Source organism: Narcine bancroftii, chromosome 3, assembly GCF_036971445.1.
Source record: "Narcine bancroftii isolate sNarBan1 chromosome 3, sNarBan1.hap1, whole genome shotgun sequence".
NCBI lineage: Eukaryota > Metazoa > Chordata > Chondrichthyes > Torpediniformes > Narcinidae > Narcine > Narcine bancroftii.
Genome location: NC_091471.1, coordinates 342,046,577 through 342,065,451, shown reverse-complemented (window position 1 = coordinate 342,065,451; position 18,875 = coordinate 342,046,577). Strand labels below are relative to the sequence as shown.

The following is an 18,875-nucleotide window of genomic DNA, read 5'->3' as shown; positions in this document are numbered from 1 at the left end:
TGAGCAATCCACAGGCAGGTGAGACAAAGGGCTTTTTGACAAAGTGCCGCACATGAGGCTGCTTCACAAGATGAAAGCCCTTGGAATTACAGGAAAGATACTTGCATGGGTAGAGCATTGGCTGATGGGCAAAAAACAGAAAGTGGGAATAAAAGGATCTTATTCTCATAGGCTACCGGTTACTAGTAGTGTTCTGCAGGGAGCAGTGCTGGAGCCACTTCTTTCGACGTTACTTTTATGAATTCGATCGTGGAATAAATGGCTTTGTGGCTAAGTTTGCATCTGTTAAACCTCATTCCACCTGTGACTAATCTTAGGATCCAGTCCCCACCTTCTCTGCCAGCAGAAAGTACACTTGTGAACTAATCTTACTTTAATCTTGGCTCTGGCTATCAAAGGTTTGCTGCGCAAATCAATACTGATGCCTGGAATGTGGGCCTTGTGTCACTAAGATTTTCAGAACCACTGAAAAAAAAATCACTATTTTCCACGATTCTGGGGTATTTTGTGTTCCAAGTTGCACCACTCCATTGGCAGTGATTAAGACTGTTTTTTTTTAAATTTTTTTATTTTTCACACCATAAACCACATTGAGACAGAAATGCAGCTTCATAGGAAAGCGACGAAGCAGAGTCAGAAAACTGGCCAAGTACATCAAAATGTGGGGTAGCTGTTGCAATACTGATTCAAGGAAAGCGGGCCACGATCGAGTTTGATTTTCTTCATGTTGGACACTTAGCAGTCCTGAACAGCTGTGATAGCTTGTGCATTAGCTACAACTTGAAGAGTTGTAGCTAAAAACACAACAGACCAAGGGATGGTCATGATAGGCTGGCTTGTCTCCTGTATATACTGTAATTGTTTTATATCTTGCTACACCTTAGGACTGATGCAGGGGTAATCTTCGTCCATGCATTTGTTGTTTTAAATAATTACAGTCTGTGTGATCTCAGAATGAACACTCAAAGTGGCACAAATAAAGTGAAAATTAATTTTGTTTACATTTATTGGCCTCATGATAGATTATTCCTTTAATTAAACAGACAACCAACAACAGGTTGACAATGAATGTGATCGAAAGCCAATTCTTAGGCAAAACAGAAAAACACAAGAAGAAAACTGGCCTCATCCTTACAGCCAAATATTTATTTTCCTGCACCGCAATTGCCCAATGCATGTGGACAGTTTTAACTTCAACGGCTTTTTCATAGGGTATGAATATTAAAATGAAAATTAAACTGAAGGGCATTCCAAAGAGAAGGAAAATGTGGCAAAAACTTCCAGATCAGAATCAGACAAAAAAAATTTACAAATGCACTGGGCAATTAAGTAATAAAAATAATGAATTCAATCCAAAAGGTCACAAGCGTCTTCGGCTCAAGGTCAAATAATTTCAATAATGTTAAAAAAAAGGCTGAAGCAATTAAGACAGCCAAATATTAAACAACATTAACTTGGGGCAACAGTAACAGCGATTGGAGTGTTCCAGCCTCAAAGCTGAAAATGTTAATGATGACTATCAGTTGGAAGCAAGTGATTTATTAAAAACAAAAGCAGTAAGGTGCGAATTGGCTTACCCTTTCTGGCCAATCCTCACAACTCTGAGGTCTTCCCCATACCGAGTTTTGATCCATTTAATACCCTGCAATTGGGGGTCGATGATCAGTGGCCAGCGTTCACAACTGGTCAGGATTGTAGCGTTCTCTGTAGACATTCTGTCTGCAGGAAGGCTCTCATTCTGCCAGGTTGCAATGTCTGCATCGTCTGTTAGCATCACCAAGGGATCCAAACCAGCGGTCACAGGGATTGGCACCTTAATGAAGGGAAATAGTGATTAGAATCAAGGAATTAGAATGATGCACAGTACGTGTATAACATTTATTTCATCTTCTTCAATGATCTTTAGTCTATTTTAATCTATTTAATGAGAATTCTAGTCAGAACATGTTCCAGCGAAGATCACGACCTTGGAATTCTACTTAATGAACTCCACAAATTGAAAATAGTTCAAGTTATCAAGTGAAGGTGTTTAAGATGGTGTAATGGAAATGGGTTTTCAGAAAATGTTTGGGAGAAAAAAAGGCTCACAAAGGGTTTGTTAATAACAAATCAGGGAATCCAGTCCTGAAAAGCTGTGATAGTTTGTGCATCAGACCATAAACTCCAAATGCCATGCAGAGTTGTACGAGTCCCCAAGAGATGTAAAGAAACGACAGGAGATGAAAATCCTCATCAACTGGAGTTTATGAGAAAATTTGCAAAATTATACCGTGATTTTCCCAAGATGTTTGAGATCAGTTTAGGAGACCATATTGGCAGTGATTAAGACAGTGTTGAGACAGAAATGCAGCTTCATAGGAAAGCGAGGAAGTAGAGTCAGGAAACCGGCCAAGTACATCAAAACGTGGGGTAGCTGTTGCAACACTGATTCAAGGAGAGCGGGCCACGGTCGAGTTTGATTTTCTTCATGTTGGGCACTGAGACATTTAGCAAACAAGGAACTAAAAAATAAAATAGGTGAATGGTCCAGCTGGTGGGGGTATCATTTAGTGAGGATAAATATCAGTGATACAATTTAAAACTGTAAGTAAGGAATGGGATCATTACTCAGTGATTAAGAATGATAACCAGAGAGTTAAGTGTTTAAAATATGAATGAGGTAAGACAAAGAACAGTATTTTTCTTTTAAATTATAAAAAGAATGATACTGTCCCATTACTTCTTTTCTTCTTTGGCTTGGCTTCGCGGACGAAGATTTATGGTGGGGGTAAATGTCCACGTCAGCTGCAGGCTCGTTTGTGGCTGACAAGTCCGATGCGGGACAGGCAGACACGGTTGCAGCGGAAAATTGGTTGGTTGGGGTTGGGTGTTGGGTTTTTCCTCCTTTGCCTTTTGTCAGTGAGGTGGGCTCTGCGGTCTTCTTCAAAGGAGGTTAAAAATTGAATTGAGGCAGATCTTGTTTGTGCTCAGACGCCATCATTTTGAAATAACGAGACCACACCTGAAGTTGTCAGCCAGCGAAGAGTGTTTATTAAAGTGCTATCAGGTTTAATATAGACAGACAACATGTGATCTGAAGTGCTAACGACCTCATGACGTAGCTATGTTGAGTAGGCCAGGGCTTCTCAATAGACCTATGGGTGCTGCTGAGTCACTAGGCCTCGTGGCTGTAGTGGCTAGCTGCCAGTAGATAGGAAGCTGTTGCGTCTAGCCGTTATAAGGCAGGAGCTGTTAGCGCTGGTTCTGCCCACTCCCCCCTCCAAGCGTACCGCTACACAGCCCCCCCCCAGAACCAGCGGTAAGTGACCAACTGATTCAGCGGTTCTGAATTAGTGCGGACATTCCGCCATCGAGCCGAGCAGGGAGAGCGAAACCGACTTGCCATTTGTGGTGCTGTGCCTGTGCATCGCGTATGAAGGCTGCTGGGGGAGGAAGTGGTATGTACCGTACATCCTAACAGGGCTCAATCTAGTAGAAAGCCGCAAACAATTATTGACAACACGAATAAATACAGTAGAAATCATGTGAAACACTTAACATGTGCAAAAGATAATCACAGACAGTTGCAAAAAGTCAGTTGATTACAGATAATTACAGTGAAGGCACATGAGAAGTCCAGAACAATATCAAACATTTCAGATGTATTACCAAAACTGAAAGTCCAAACTGTAAGCAGGTTGCTGGTAATTGTGAGAGTCGAAAATGGTAATCTCAAAGTCTGGTAGGAAAGACTTAACTGTAGAAAGTCAATTAGCAGCTAAAGTCTGCAATGACACACAGGAGCTGATAGGTGGTGCTCTTGCGGAATGACTGTCCATTGCTGCTTAATATCTGTAGTGTCATACAGGAGTCGACAGGTGGCGCTGTGCTGAGCAACTCTCCATTGCTGCTGGAAGTCTGCTGGTTGACTGCCAGGCTGGTAAGCTGTGCTATGCTGAGCAGTGCTATGCTGGGACTGAAAAACCTGTACCGTCTGTCTGGTCAGCAGGAAAAGGTCACAGTAGCATCAACAACAGGCAATGTTGTACTGAGCGAGTAACTGAAAACTCATTACAATCTGCCTTGTCAGCAGGAAAAGGTCTCAGTGGCATCATCGATGGGCGGCTTTTTAAAAAAAATCCTTTAATTCGCAGGTTAATACCCGGGTCACAGAATCTTCCATCGGGGGGGGGGGGGGTGGCTGGCTACCACCTGGGTCACGTGGGGGGAGTAAGTGGTTGTCCCCCGGATCACAGGTTTCTTCTCTCATTCCTGAATCGAGTGGTCTAACAAGGGTGTTGTTCCCTCCAGTCACAGCTGCTGAGATGCAAACCTCCTGAAATTTGAACAGGCAAGTTTTGAATGTCTGTGCTTTCGGCTGCAGACAACTTGCTGATAAACGACCACTTCAGCGTAATAGAGTATGGGATGCGGTAACATTCTGGAGAAACTGATGCGCTAATGCTATGATATATTGAGCAAAAACATGCATCCTTTTGATGTCTGCAGACAGTTTAAAATGTTGCTGATAAGCGTTCCCCTGATCTTGCAACTTGTTGTCCAGACTTGTTGCACGGTTCTCAAGACACACTAGACAACAGTTTGGCCAAAATGAGTGAGTAGGTTGTAAAACAGTCTTTCAATGTCCAAACAGTTACTTTCTACAACGCTCCTTGCTGTTCGTTCGGTTGACCATGAATGGAAAAGTGACTGGCCTCCTGGTTATTTATTTGCTGATGCGTGATGTGACATTGATTGACTTGCAGTTATTTGTAGCTACGGTCGACTGGAGCAGTACAAAGTAGGTTCATCTTGGTCAGGCGGTCCATTATTCGTTCCTGTCTCATTGGAGGATTACTGCAAGCAAGCTGCTTGTTATGCAAATGATTTGAGCTTGGCCTTGCAGAGTGTCCGTTGAGTGTGTCCATTATTTATTGCTGGCTCTTTGGCATGTTGCTTAATTTGAGCTTAGCCATTGAGCGTGTCCATTATTTATGGCTGGCTCATTGGCACATGTTCGTTGTAGGGTCTAGCTACTGGCTAGACCCATCGGGGTCACCAATGTGGCAGATATTTTTTGTGCTCATACGCCATCATGTTGAAATAACGACACCACACCTGAAGTTGTCAGCCAGCAAAGAGAAGAGTATTTATTAGTGTTAACAGGCTTAATATAGGCACACAACATGTGACCTGGCATCATGACATCTGAAGTTCTAATGACCTCATGACATAGCTACATTAAGTAGGTCAGGGCTTCTCAGTCGACCTACAGGTGCTGCTGAGTCACTATGCTTCGTGGCTGTGGTGGCTAGTTGAAGTAGATAGGAATCTGTTGTGTCTAGCCATCACAAGATGTGAGCTGTTAGCACTGGTTTTGCCCAGTCCCTCCAAGCGTACTGCAAGAGTATACAGTTTCAAGACATTTACACACAAGTTCATAAAAATGGTACAAGAGACAGGATCTGTCCTGGAGCCTCCATATTGATGCAATCACGAAGAAGGCCTGTCAGCTGCTATACTTTGTGAGGAGCTCGTGGAGATTTGGTACATCACCGAAGACTCTTGAAAACTTCTACAGGTGTACCATGAAGAGCATACTGGCTGGTTGCATCACAGTCTGGTGTGGAGGCGCCAAATCTCAGGACAAAGATTTGTCCTGTTGTTAGCTCGGCCTGCAACCACAGAGGCATCAGACTCCACTCTACCAAGGACATCACATGAGGCGGTGTCTTAAAAAAAAAAGCCTCTATCCTCAAAGACCCCCACCACCCGGGCCAGGCCCTCTTCACTCTGCTACCATCGGGAAGGTGGTACAGGAGCCTAAAGACGAGCCCTCGGCAACACAAGGACAGCTTCCTCCCTGCTGCCATCAGATTCTTGAATGACCAATGAACCAAAGATACTGCTTTACTTTTCGTGCACTATTATTTTCATTTTTTTTAATAATTGTTGTAAGATGGTTCATAATATGAACGTTGTTTGCTCTATGAAGTTGCTGCAAAGCAGCAAATTTTGCGACTTGTGCATAACAATGATTCTGAAATAAAAGCTAAGATGAATTCCATGATCAGTGGAGTGAAGCAAAGATGAAGAAAAGATCGTACAGAGGCAAATTCAAGTCAACAAACATTCTGACAACGTAAGGAGAGCATATTTCCTGCAGGTGGGATTTCAGTGCTGAGAATTTCAATATTACCATCAGGATATTGAAGAGACAGGTCAGGAGATATTTCATTTTGGAAAAAAAAATTATTGGAGCTTCTCCCAAGAGAGCACTGGAACTACAGAAAACAGTATTTTTTTTAAAAAAAGGAATGGATTTAAATCAGGGTTATACATAACTAAAAAGGGCGACCAACAGGCGGAGAGTGGGAATAAATTAATATTGCTTGAAGGAGAAAGCCACCACAGATCTGGCAAGCAAAATACGTGCTTTAGTGTTCAATCTTCTGTTGTCACTAATGAGATCAGCCAACTCAATACAGAATAGGAGATGAAAGAGCAAACCAAATTAATCTGCATGGTTCAGGAATTTCACCTGCTAAGCTACTGGTTACTTTCAATCAATGCATTGCTCTTGTGTACGTACTAATTTAATAAGGTTTCCAAAAAAAAATCCTGCGTCATAAAATAAACTGTAAAATTAAACCTATGAATTCCACCCATTTGCAGGTCTTGTATCCGATGAAATACAGTGAATACTGCTGTGCAGATTTGCTCAACGCAGCTCACTTGGATAGTGGGTTGAATATTAGCGTTGAGTATTTTGTGCTACAATGGAAGCTCAAGGGCAGTTTTGCTCCATGATTCACATCACCGAACTCAAGGGATTTTAATCAGATGCGTTTTTGGGATACAAGGATGGCTAACATGGTCATGCCTTTGTGGCCCATAATTAATCATTCTTGAGATGGTTGTATTTTGAACTGATGTTTTCCTGCAATGAAGGTTTTTTTGATCTGAAATGTTAACAGTTTCTTTTTCCAGATACTGCTCGACCTGCTGAGTGTTTCTGATAGCTTTGGTTTGTCGCAGGTTTCTGCTGGTCATTTTTTTTTTGCGTTTTCATTCTTCACAATGCTGCTGAGGAAGGAGATTGAGCAGTCATACACTGTTGTTGCACGTGATCACTAATTCTATGGCATGAATATCATTTGCTTCTCAGCCCATAACAGAATATTATCTAGATAATTAGATGCAGACATTGATTGATTCATTTACTGAGGAAATGCAAATAGAATTAAACAATCTGAAACAGTATCAAAATTCCTCAATGTCAATGTGAGTTTATTGTCATATTTGTAGAAATACAATGTGCAGATACTCAGAATTCATTTTACACTGATCATTTTACACAAACAAATGGTCTTCAATGAAGCAGCTGACTATAACGATTGTGGAACTTCTGCAAAAATATCCTGGGGCACAAATTATCGACTCCAACAACTGCAACCATTGTATTTTGTGTGAGGCAAGACTTCCCATTGGAAAGCTTTCCCTATGATGTCCACTGATGACACGCAGTCAAAAACTTCTCCTGATGTCAGAGCAGTCACTCCTATCTTGTCCCTGGAATTTGCCTCGATGGTCCAAATTTGAACTGAGGTCTGGAGTCGAGTAGTTCTGGATAAATCCAAACGGGGCAAGTTATTTGTGAATCTGGGAACTGAAAGAGTTGTTGGCAATGAATTTGTCACTCAACGGAGTGCAAATCAGTGGTTTTAAAACTGCCCCCCAGACTCACGTTCCACCTTAAGAAATTCCTATGCCATAAGTGCTCTGTGATTAGTAAAGGATTGCTTAAGGTGGGATGTGAGCGGGAAGGGAAGGTTGAGAACCACTGCTCTAGACCCAATTATAACTGAAATATTTTGCTTGAGAAAAATTGTCATTGGCCCATTTCCTTTGGAGCTATGAAATTGTGCACATAACGAGTCAATTAAGTACAATTAAAACAATAGTTTTCAAACCTTTTTCTTTCCGCTCACACACCACCTTAAGTAATCCCTTACTAATCACAGAGCACCTATGGCATAGGGATTGCTTAAAGTGGAATGTGAGTCTATGGGGTCAGTTTGACAACTACTGGTGTAGATTGATTTGGTAGTAATTAGCAGGATTAGTAATTAGCTTGTAATGATCAGAATACAAAAACATAAGAAAAAAAGCACCTGGCCCATCATTAATCTGCAGAACTTTGTCTATTCCTATTGTCGTTGATGTATCCAGTCCTTTCACCCATTCCTTTATGTCAATGTGGAGAGGCAAAGATGGAGAAGGCCTCTACAGATCATCCACCAGGATCTTATTGGTAATCATTGTTGTGAATGCTGCAGTATTACCTTTAATGAAGACTGGTCATTGGTGAGGATGGAGCTGTCATGAAGCGTCCTCTACCCACTGTTTCCCATAATTTACAACTCAAGGTAACGGCACTGCAGACCTTTGATCTGATGTGGGTTGTTGGGCCTTGTAGCGCTGTCTTGCATGCTATTTTTTTTTTTGGCAAGTATGCAGCTCTGTACTGCGACTATGACAAGTTGGCATCTCATTTTTAGGTAAGAATGATGCTTCCCTCGGTGTCTCCCATTCAATCTGACCTAAATATTTGAGAGAGTGAGTAAAATAGCAGGGTGCAAGGTTACAAATTTGTGGTCACGTCGATTTCTCCTGCTATTGATACTCCAGTGTTTTATGGATGCTAGTTTTGAGGTGATGTATCTGTTCCGAGTTTACATCATTTAGCTCGTCTGTAGTGTCGCAGACAAGTGGATCAACGGGATCATTTCTCCACAGGATTGTGTGGTGGTCATTCATTAAAATCTTATCACGCACAGATAAGTATGCGTCAGGTGGGCAATATTTTCTTCAGTAAAAAGTCTATCACCAAATGTTTCTCTATCATGACTCAGTGATGGCAATTACTCAGTCACTCTTGGAGATGGAATCTGATATCCCTCCATCCAAAGTACCTCGTCTCCTTCACACTACAAAATTTTGATAGAGATGAGTACATAGGTGGCCTGTAGAAAGAGGTTCCTTAACCTACATTTGACCTGATTCCATGAGACTTCATGCTGTCTAGAGTCAACGCTGAGCGTACCCTGGAATGACTCCAATCTGTCGGGATACCATTTTTCCAGCATCTCTGGTGGATTTGCTCTGCATGGATTATGATGTTTGAACATTGAGTTTCTCCGGCATTGTGTTTCTACTTCAATCACAGCGACTGCAGACTTTCATGTTTTACTCCAGCATATTGTCTGTCAGGTATGATTTTGCCAAGTTATTGCTTAACCAGGTGTTGGCGCAACTTCTTTATGTGGACAACAGTCTTTTGAATCAGTTCTATGGAATTTTTCTTTTCAATTTGGCAGCAAACGTGCCTTATTTTGTGCTGTGGTGAGATTTGCATCAGGTATTGAGTGGAGCAGTAGAGATAAAGAAGCTGATTTTCAGAGGTTGACAGTCTTGTTTCCTAGACTGTGTAGCCCCCTCTGCATCAGTGACATGAGGAACAGGTGAGGCAACTGGGTTGGAGAGTATCTGCACTCTCTCTGTAGTGGCTATCCCAAGCTCCTGGTGGTGTGACATTTCAACTCCACTTCCCATTCCCACACTGACCTGCCTGTCCTCAGACTTCTCCTCTGCCAGGACAAGGTCCATTGCAAACTAGAAGAACAACATCTCATAGTCTGCAACCCAGAGGGATGAACATTGAAATACCCTCCTCCTCTTTCTTACCTTTTGGTCCACCTCCAAATCTCCTATTTTGATTACCCTTGCCATAGTCATCCTTTAACGTCCCATCTATCACTTTTGTCCCCGAAACCTTACTACTCATACTTGCGATCATTCACCTACTGTATTCTCCTTCCGCATCTGCCTTCCATTTCATCTTTAACGTTCCCATTATCCCCTTCCAACCGACCAAAAATAGAAAAAACTATAAACACAAACAACCAAAGGACATGAAAAAGAAAATCTGCAGATGCTGGGGTCAAATACAAGAGACAAAAGTGATGGAGAAACTTCAGCAAGTCACACAGCATTGAGAGGAAGTAAAAGAGAGCCAATGTTTTGGGCCTGGACCCTTCATCAGGAACCTGGAAAAACAAACAGATGCCCAAATGAAAAGGTGGGGATAGTGGGGAGGCAGAGTGGAGGAAGGGGCAGGTGAAAGGAGAACAACCTAATGGATAATAGGTATATACATGTGGGAAGGCAGAAGAGAAAAATGTTGAGAATTGACATGTGAAGAGGACTTTAAAAAGGGTAACTCTCTCATAGGAGTAGGAAGGGAAGGGGTTGGGTACTTGGAAAAAAAGGAGACAGAGAGGGGTTCATATTAGAGAAGCTGATGTTAATGACGTCTGGTGGGAAACTGCCAAGGCAGAATGCAAGGTGTTGTTCCTCCAATTTGCAGGAGGCCTCGACTTGACAGCTCTTGAGATCACAAACAGAGACAGTGTATGGCTATGAAGAAGTCATCACTATTATTAGTGGACACAGAGAAGGTGCTCGAAAAAACGATGCCCCAGTCTGCATTCGGTCTCCTTAATGTGGCAAAGGCAGAAAATGACCCCTACAGTTGGACATCCACAGAAAGTACCACAAAAATGTCATAGAAATAAGATTTGGTCAAGATACAAAATGTGCACAAGATGACGGGTCAATTCAAGAGTTAATACTGGGGAAACTAAAAATAACTCATAAGAATATAGATTCATATGATGGAAATCTTACGCTGATGCTTGAAAAGTGAAGAAAGATAAATCCAGCACTTATAAATGGGCAAGCTCAATGAGAGCAGAGGAGAAAGATATGCAAAAAATAACCTGGGCAAAAATTAATTTGTGTTTGAAATGTTACAGGTCCCAATTAAAGAAAGCGAGGATAATGTAGTTAATGACCCTGAATAAACCAGGCAGCATATAATGGTGAGAGTAACAGAGTGAACGTTTCAGGTTGTTAACTTTGCATCAGATGGCCGACATCTACAGCATGTTGGTAGAGCATTTGTATCACACCGTCAATATTATATGAATTCAATTGTGAAATTCCTTTGACAAAGTCGCACAAAATTGTCCAATGGCATAACTAAAGAATCAACAGCAATTGGGATAAGAAAATACAGGTTAAAAAAAACACAAACAATGAAGCAATTCTCTTTCAATCTAGAGCAAGCTCCCAAGGGATCAGTTACTAAGGCCACAAAAAAATAAAGGGAGACGGTAACTATTTTGTTTTGAGGAATAAACATTGTATGTGGGTAGCTCATTAAAGATTCGTTGCTTCAAATTACAGAGTTCATTTCACCAAACACTAATTCTGATTCCTTAATATTCCCCCAAGTCATTGTGTCATTTTAATGATCATAATGAATCAAGAATATGTTAAACTTCAGGTGTTTGAGAGCCACAAGTCATGAAAAATTATTACATACATGGATTTGCTCTTCAATGCACATTTTTACAAAAAAAAATTAAGAAATACATGTACATAGTAACATTTATTTATGTATGTAGTTTTTAAAACTGCTTAGGCTCCTAGAACGCTTCCACCAGCATTGTCTCCGCTCCATCCTCAACATTCACTGGAGCGCTTTCATCCCTAACGTCGTAGTACTCGAGATGGCAGAGGCCGACAGCATCGAGTCCACGCTGCTGAAGATCCAGCTGCGCTGGGTGGGTCACGTCTCTAGAATGGAGGACCATCGCCTTCCCAAGATCGTGTCCTATGGCGAGCTCTCCACTGGCCACCGTGATAGAGGTGCACCAAAGAAGAGGTACAAGGACTGCCTAAAGAAATCTCTTGGTGCCTGCCACATTGACCACCGCCAGTGGGCTGATCTCGCCTCAAACCGTGCATCTTGGCGCCTCACAGTTCGGTGGGCAGCAACCTCCTTTGAAGAAGACCGCAGAGCCCACCTCACTGACAAAAGGCAAAGGAGGAAAAACCCAACCCCAACCCACCAATTTTCCCCTGCAACCGCTGCAACCGTGTCTGCCTGTCCCGCATCGGACTTGTCAACCACAAACGAGCCTGCAGCTGACGTGGACATTTACCCCCTCCATAAATCTTCGTCCGTGAAGCCAAGCCGAAGATTTGTATTAGTTTAAATAATCAAAATGTACACATATACATAGCAAGTATTTTCAATATCTTGACTGATTATGATGGGTTTGGGTTGTTGAAAATCCTGCTGCAATGCTGTCAAAGCTGCATGAATTAGCTCTTTCATTTGGAAGGATTGCACGATTCTTCGACTTCACAAACTTCATTGCAGAGTACAGTGCGAGGGCGGCCAGGGAGCTGGAGGCTCGGATGAGCCAGGGCTGGGTGGTAAGTCCAAGTTCAAGGCATTGAGAACTAGGCCAGGGCCTAGGCGAGAGTCCGCGGCCATGGCATCAGGTCCTCTGGTGGACGGGCAGCTGGTGCCTTGGCGCGTCCGTGGTCAGGGCTCCGGGAGCTTGGATGGGTAGGTGGCCATCCTGGACCTACGCGAGAGTCTGCAGTCGAGTTGTCAGGAGCTCGGCTAGGCAGGTGGCTGGGGCGCGAGTCCACGTTCAAGACATCAGGAGATCCGGAGGGCGGGCAGCCTGGATCACACTTACACTCGACTAATTTCACTGTCTGCAACACAGCCACATGCACCACAATTGCACAATCACAAGGCACGTCACTAACACTTCCATTGTGAGCACCAGCTCGTACAATTCCCATCTCAGCCAATGTATTTCCGCGAGCAGTACTTGACATGTCAAAGACCCGCATGTGGCTTGCTCGCCGAGGTTTGGCCACCCATGCAATAAATATTAAAATCTCTGTAGACATCCTTGAATAATAGAAAGTCAAGATAACACAAAGATCATGTATTGAAGCTTTTATGAGGGCAGAATTAATGTCAAAGTGGTCATTCTCTCCTGTTATCAATCATCAGTTGCATCACAAATAACAAATAAGTGTATCCAAGACTCTGGTGCAACATTTATTTACCATTGATCTGGATAGTGAGAATAGCTTCAATCAGTGTTGGAAGGAGTTGGTAGGAATGCAACCTTGCGCAACATCAGGGCAGAGTACATTCTTTTACAGAACTTTAAAAAATTAGGCGCACGAAGTTCATAAGCAACGTGACAATTAATCATTTCAATATGTCTGCTAGTTAGTCGTTAGCCGTTACTTGTTTTGAGCCGCAGCCCTGGGCTATGTTATTTTCTACCATATTACTTTTTTCATTACTCTACTTAATAATATGATAGAGTTGTGATTTATTTCCAAGTATGAAATGTCCTTTTTGAGAACGTTAGGTTAAAATATATTATCACAATAAGTTATAGAAATGTGTTTATACATTTTACTGGGCAAACATTTTTGCCCCATTAGTTGTTCGCTAATAATTGTACATCTTAACACAAAGCAAAAAATCATGTGGTGTCCCCATGGAAACCACTATCCTGTAATGGTTTCTGAAGCAGTTTATCGAAAAAAAAACCCACAGTCTTATTATATATATAAATCTCCACTGATCACCAAAGTCGATGGTAGTTCCACCTCAAATACTGAGAAAATTTTAAACACTGAGCACATTGCACAACTAAATCAACTAGGCTTTCACAATGTTTAAATGTCATACGAGTTTAATAATTCTCGCTAACACATACTCTGCAGTTTAAATCCTGAGAAAATACCATGTAGAATAGCTCATTTGTTTCAAAATATTAATACTTTTTTGTGAACATCACTATGGATTATGGTTCTGGGCACCACAACCTCCGTTCAGCAGTAAGGCAATTGAAAGGAGATAAAACGTCACACAAGCCAAACTGCAGTTATTTTTTTTTTAATTTAGGAGGTTGAGCTCAAACACGAAATCTAATCATAGCTTTTATTGACAGTTCTAAACAATTTCTGACATCATCTGTAAAACTTGATTTGATAAAGGCCTTCCAACTTGTTATTACTTATCCATTTAGTGCTACATGCAGAAGTCAGGTTAAATGCTTCACAGCAAGATTTTGAAGCAACTACATTATTCAGCTTTGTTTTTTTTAAAAAAAAAACCCATCATACTCCATTATTCAAAGAATGGTGCTTGATCACAGAGGTCTGACATGTCTGGTAACTATGGCATCAATAGCCAATGAACTAAATAGAAATTTGTCAATTAATAAGCTCCGCTGGAGCCCAACAGTGCCATCAGTTTCAACTGCAACCAAAAGTTCACTAACTGATATTCAAAAGAAAACAAGCCTAGTTCCAATATTCAGCAATGATGATGGCTCATGGGAACTTCGCTAACCTGATTGTAACGAGAACCATGAAAACGCCTGGTGATGACACAAGATACACAGCAGGTTCTCAATTAACTTTCTTGGAAAGTGCTATTTTAAGTGAAATGACATCAAACCAAATCAATTTTACCATAGACTCCATGATAAAGACAAGAATTAAATCCCTATGGTCATGGAAACCTCACGAAACCTCTAAATAATAACCCAAGGCACTTTGTATATTAAACATTGAAATGAATATGCGTTATACAGACCTCTAAGAAAGATTAATAAAAACAAATAAAATTTATTTAATCAGTGTGTGATGGCGGTCGCAGTGGTAGTGCCTGGTGTGGGGAGGGAGGCTACTGGGATCCCACAGTGATCATCCTCCTCACCGAAGGACAGAATGAAGCATCATCATCGAAGAAGGTGAGGGTGGGAGAGTTGCAAGGAATTGCTGAGGGACCTGGTGCTGCTTCAGGTTGGGGTAGTATTGATGGCCGTGGTGTTGCTGGTGTTGGAGCTGTCGCTGCTCAAATTTCTTGATTAGCTGGGGCTTTAAGAAACATACCCAAAGTTTGTCATCGTGCATTTTTTTCTTCTTCTTCTGTTTGTCTAATTTCTTGAGCATCCTGTTTGCTCTGCACTTCTCTCTCTTGGAGGCAGAATGTAATGTTCCTTTGCAATGCAAGAGTTCTCACATCTACATTTAATTATGAGCTTTGTTTCTTGATTAGCTGAAGCCTGTAGGGCCTATATCAGACATCAAAGTTGAGATTTTTAAACAGTTTGTCATCAAACACAACCCAAAAACAGCTGTTTGTGAGGATTAAAATCCATTCCCCTTTCTGGAATACTATTTATCAATTGAACACTTCAATATTCCGTCAACATAACATTAGTGGAAATGGAACATGTGATGGAAATCGTGTCAGTTACCCATGTCTGCTTCTGAGATTATGTTCCTCTCTTGCACTGCAGTGAGATGACTTACAGTCTGAGATGAGGAGGAATTTCTTGACCCAGAGGGTGGTGAATCTGTGGAATTCATTGCCACAGAGAGCAGTAGAGGCAGGTTCATTGAATATATTTAAGAGGGAATTAGATATATTTCTTCAGTATAAGGGAATTAGGGGTTACGGAGAGAAGGCGGGGACGGGGTCCTGAACTTTAAGATCAGCCATGATCTCATTGAATGGCGGAGCAGGCTCGAAGGGTCGAATGACCTACTCCTGCTCCTATCTTCTATGTTTCTATGAAAGAAGAGAATCATTTAACCTTATCAAGGGACAGTGAAGTGCTGGGATGATGGTGATGGGTGGGTTGCTTCACATATGATGAGGGGACTGAAAAAGTATGACTGACCAACTGGTCTTCCTTTGCCAGTCATTTTATGTGTTCATGCCAAATTACATAGAAATGCACATTCAAGCTATGAAAAGTTAAATTGTTAACATAGCAGTAAGTTCTCTAGCACAGAACAAAATTTCAAATAGACCAATGGAGACAATAATCCAAATGTATTCAAGAATTATTCAGGCAATGCAGAAGGGTCTTCCTGGATGGATGAATGGACAAATTAAGAATGGCTAAATGGACCATTACTTGATGCTACATTCAGTCCGTCCATCTCATTGAACAGAAAATTCAAAGATAAACAGTAGGCTTAAGTACAAATTCAAATCTGAGTTTCTGGTTTTGCTTACAACTTTCATATTATATGAACTCAAAGAGTTGCATTCGTGACAAGCGTACCAAACTCAAGTATTCTGGATGTTGGAAATCTCAGAACATGAAATGGCTATAAATTCTGGTGTGTTGTCTGCAAGTTTTCCAATGCCTGACAATCACAGCCTCAGCTACTGTAGAAGGGAATTTGCACATTTTCACTGGTGAAAATGAAGCTCTGTCTATTGAGGGCCAGTGAGGATAGAGAACAGGTAAATCTTAAGCCCTGGATATCAGGAGTTGCAAGAGGCACATCAGTGGTACCACAAAAAAAACTACACAGTGATATTATGTTCACTGTAATGTAATGTCTGCATCATTGTAGATTGAACCTTTTTATTGTAGCAAACCGAGTCACGACCCGGTCACAAAATGGCTGGTGAATGTGGTTATCGTGAGGGGTCCCACAAGGAGTGACCTCTCTCATAGGGAAAAATCAACTGACAACGGCGTGAGCACCAGCCATTCGGAGGCTGGCGCTGTGATGATATCACTCCTGTTGTCAGAGGTAGGGAATGAACATAAACAGAGCTGGCAGAGCAATAAATCAGTCTTCGACCTCAACTTGACTGTTTGTCATCCTTACTCCACACTTCGCGTAGCGCACAAACTGAAACAGCTGAGGGAAAGACTGGGTATCCTAGCCCCTCCATAGTCCCTGCCACACGGCCAGCTCAAATCCTTCATCCCCAAACACTTGTACATCTGTGAATAGGTTTTTGTGTGAAGGAGAGCGCACCGACCGTACAGGGTCGTCAGGCATGATGGGTCGACATGATGTGTATTGGACATTGCCGGCAAAGAGGATACATTCACCCTCAACTGCCTGAAACCGGCCCATGTAGACATTAGCCAGCGAGTTGAGACTCAGCCCCCATGACGCTGAAGTAGGCAAGACTGCCCAAAGCGACAAAGGACACTCTGACCGCCAGTTCTTGGGGAGGGGACGTGCGTCATATAGCAGCCCATGAACTGAGTCGTGACCCAGTTCACAAAATGGCTGGCGAATGTGGCGATCATGAGAGTCCCGCAGGGACCAATGGCCATTGTCCGACATGACCTCCCGCATGGCGGGCAACAGCAGGAATGCCAGCCAATCTGAGGCTGCCCCTGCAATGACGTCACACCTTCCATCAGAGGCAGGGAGAGAATATAAACAGAACTGGCGGAGCAATAAATCAGTCTTCGACCTCGACTTGAGTGTGCGTGTGCGTCCTTCATACTTCACACTTCGCGTAGCATCCACACTACACTATCACATAATTTTAAATTATGGAATATTGTAGAAAAAGAAATTAGCATTCCAGGTCAGCTATCTTTCATGAGAAAATACTTCTCTCTTCTCATCTGCTGGGTGGTTCCAACATTTTCCATCTTTAATTATAACAAGTGTGAAGGATTTGCAAGCCTTATGACGATTCATCCAACTAGTTGGTTTAACTGTCAACTGACTATTTATCAGAACGTTTATTTTTCTTTGCTAGAACGCTCCTACTGACATGAATAATAAAACACAGCAGTCATTTAAAGTAACGTGCCAGACAAAAAGAGGAGTTAATAGAGAATACATTTTCTAGAGAAACAAAAGAACGACAGTGGTGGAACAGAATAAATGAGATCTTTGAATTATTAAAGAGGCAATGTACAGTCCATGAAACTTCATTTCCATGTTACTGAATGATACAGTTTGGTGAAAGATTCATCACAAGAGAGTAACAGATGCACTTAAAACGATGAATGGCTTTTTCTCTTGATTGTGGATTTAATCAGACTGAGCAAAAGTCACCGATGTACAGTATAAAAATGGAACTGGCTTTATAAATAATTTCTTAATATTGAATACACCATTGATGTCAATGGTTTAAATTATGCCATTATGCAAGAGATTAAAGCAAACCCACTTTAAGTTCTGTTCCTCAATGGCCATACGATCACTGCACCATTTCCCCACAAACTAACTCAGTTAAAGTTTCTATGTTCTGCTCATGAAGAGCAATTCCATCTGGAAAGTCTCAGTCTACATCTTAGTAAACAGACTTCCATGGGATAGAAATATCTTGAGTACAATGTAATTGATAAGTTTAAAAAAAAACCAGCCATAAACCTACTTTAGCCCATTGGATACTATTTAGAAACATGGCAGAATACTCAGATGGTTGTGAACAGGAAGCAACTAACTGCTGATGGTTAGTGATCTCTCTCTGGGGCCGATAGGTAGGTCATACTGGCATTACCCCAAAAGGCTCTAATCACATGAAGACCTTTAAGCAAAGATGTCCAGAAGCCAAATATAGATTTTGCTGATATTTGGAATAAATCAACTCTCTGCAATTTCAATGGGAAGCTCTCTTGCTCCATTAATAAGTACAAAGATATATCCATTTTTTAGGGTTACCTTTGGCTCGACAGATTTACCATCTGAAATAAGGCCTTCATAAAGCCCTCCAAAAGGTATTGCATACAGCCCAGGACATCGCAGGCAAAACCCTCCCCACTAATGAGTATATCTACAGGGGACGCTGCAGTCAGAGGGCAGCAGCTATCATCAAAGACCCACACCACCCAGCACGTGCTCTGCTCTCGCTGCTGCCATCAGGAAAGAGGTCCAGGTGTCACAAGACTCACACCACCAGGTTCAGGAACAGCTGCTACCCCTCCACCATCAGATTCTTCAACCACAAACTCAATCAGAGACTCATTTGAGGACTCTTATTTGTGTACTTTATTGATTCTTTTTTGTTCTCTCTGTTTTATACAGTCAGTTTGTATACATTTGTTATCTGTTTACAGTTCTTTTATTTGTTTACATTTTATGCTGTGTACAGTTTATTTTTTTGTACTACCAATTAGTAGTAATTCCGCCACACCCGCAGGAAAAAGGTTATA

General features: G+C 41.8%; 1 protein-coding gene across 8 annotated transcripts in view; it reads right to left on the bottom strand.

Annotated features, from left to right (window-relative positions):
• dnah9 (dynein, axonemal, heavy chain 9) overlaps positions 1 to 18,875 on the bottom strand; it is a 380,785-nt gene that overhangs the window by 143,672 nt on the left and 218,238 nt on the right. For all 8 annotated transcript variants that reach the window (XR_011354703.1, XR_011354704.1, XR_011354705.1 and 5 more), the window contains one exon: positions 1,578 to 1,813. Coding sequence is in view for 4 of the 8 variants with exons in the window: in XM_069929513.1 (XP_069785614.1) it covers positions 1,578 to 1,813 (236 nt within the window). In the remaining 4 variants the exon portion in view is untranslated. The remainder of the gene's footprint in view (positions 1 to 1,577; positions 1,814 to 18,875) is intronic.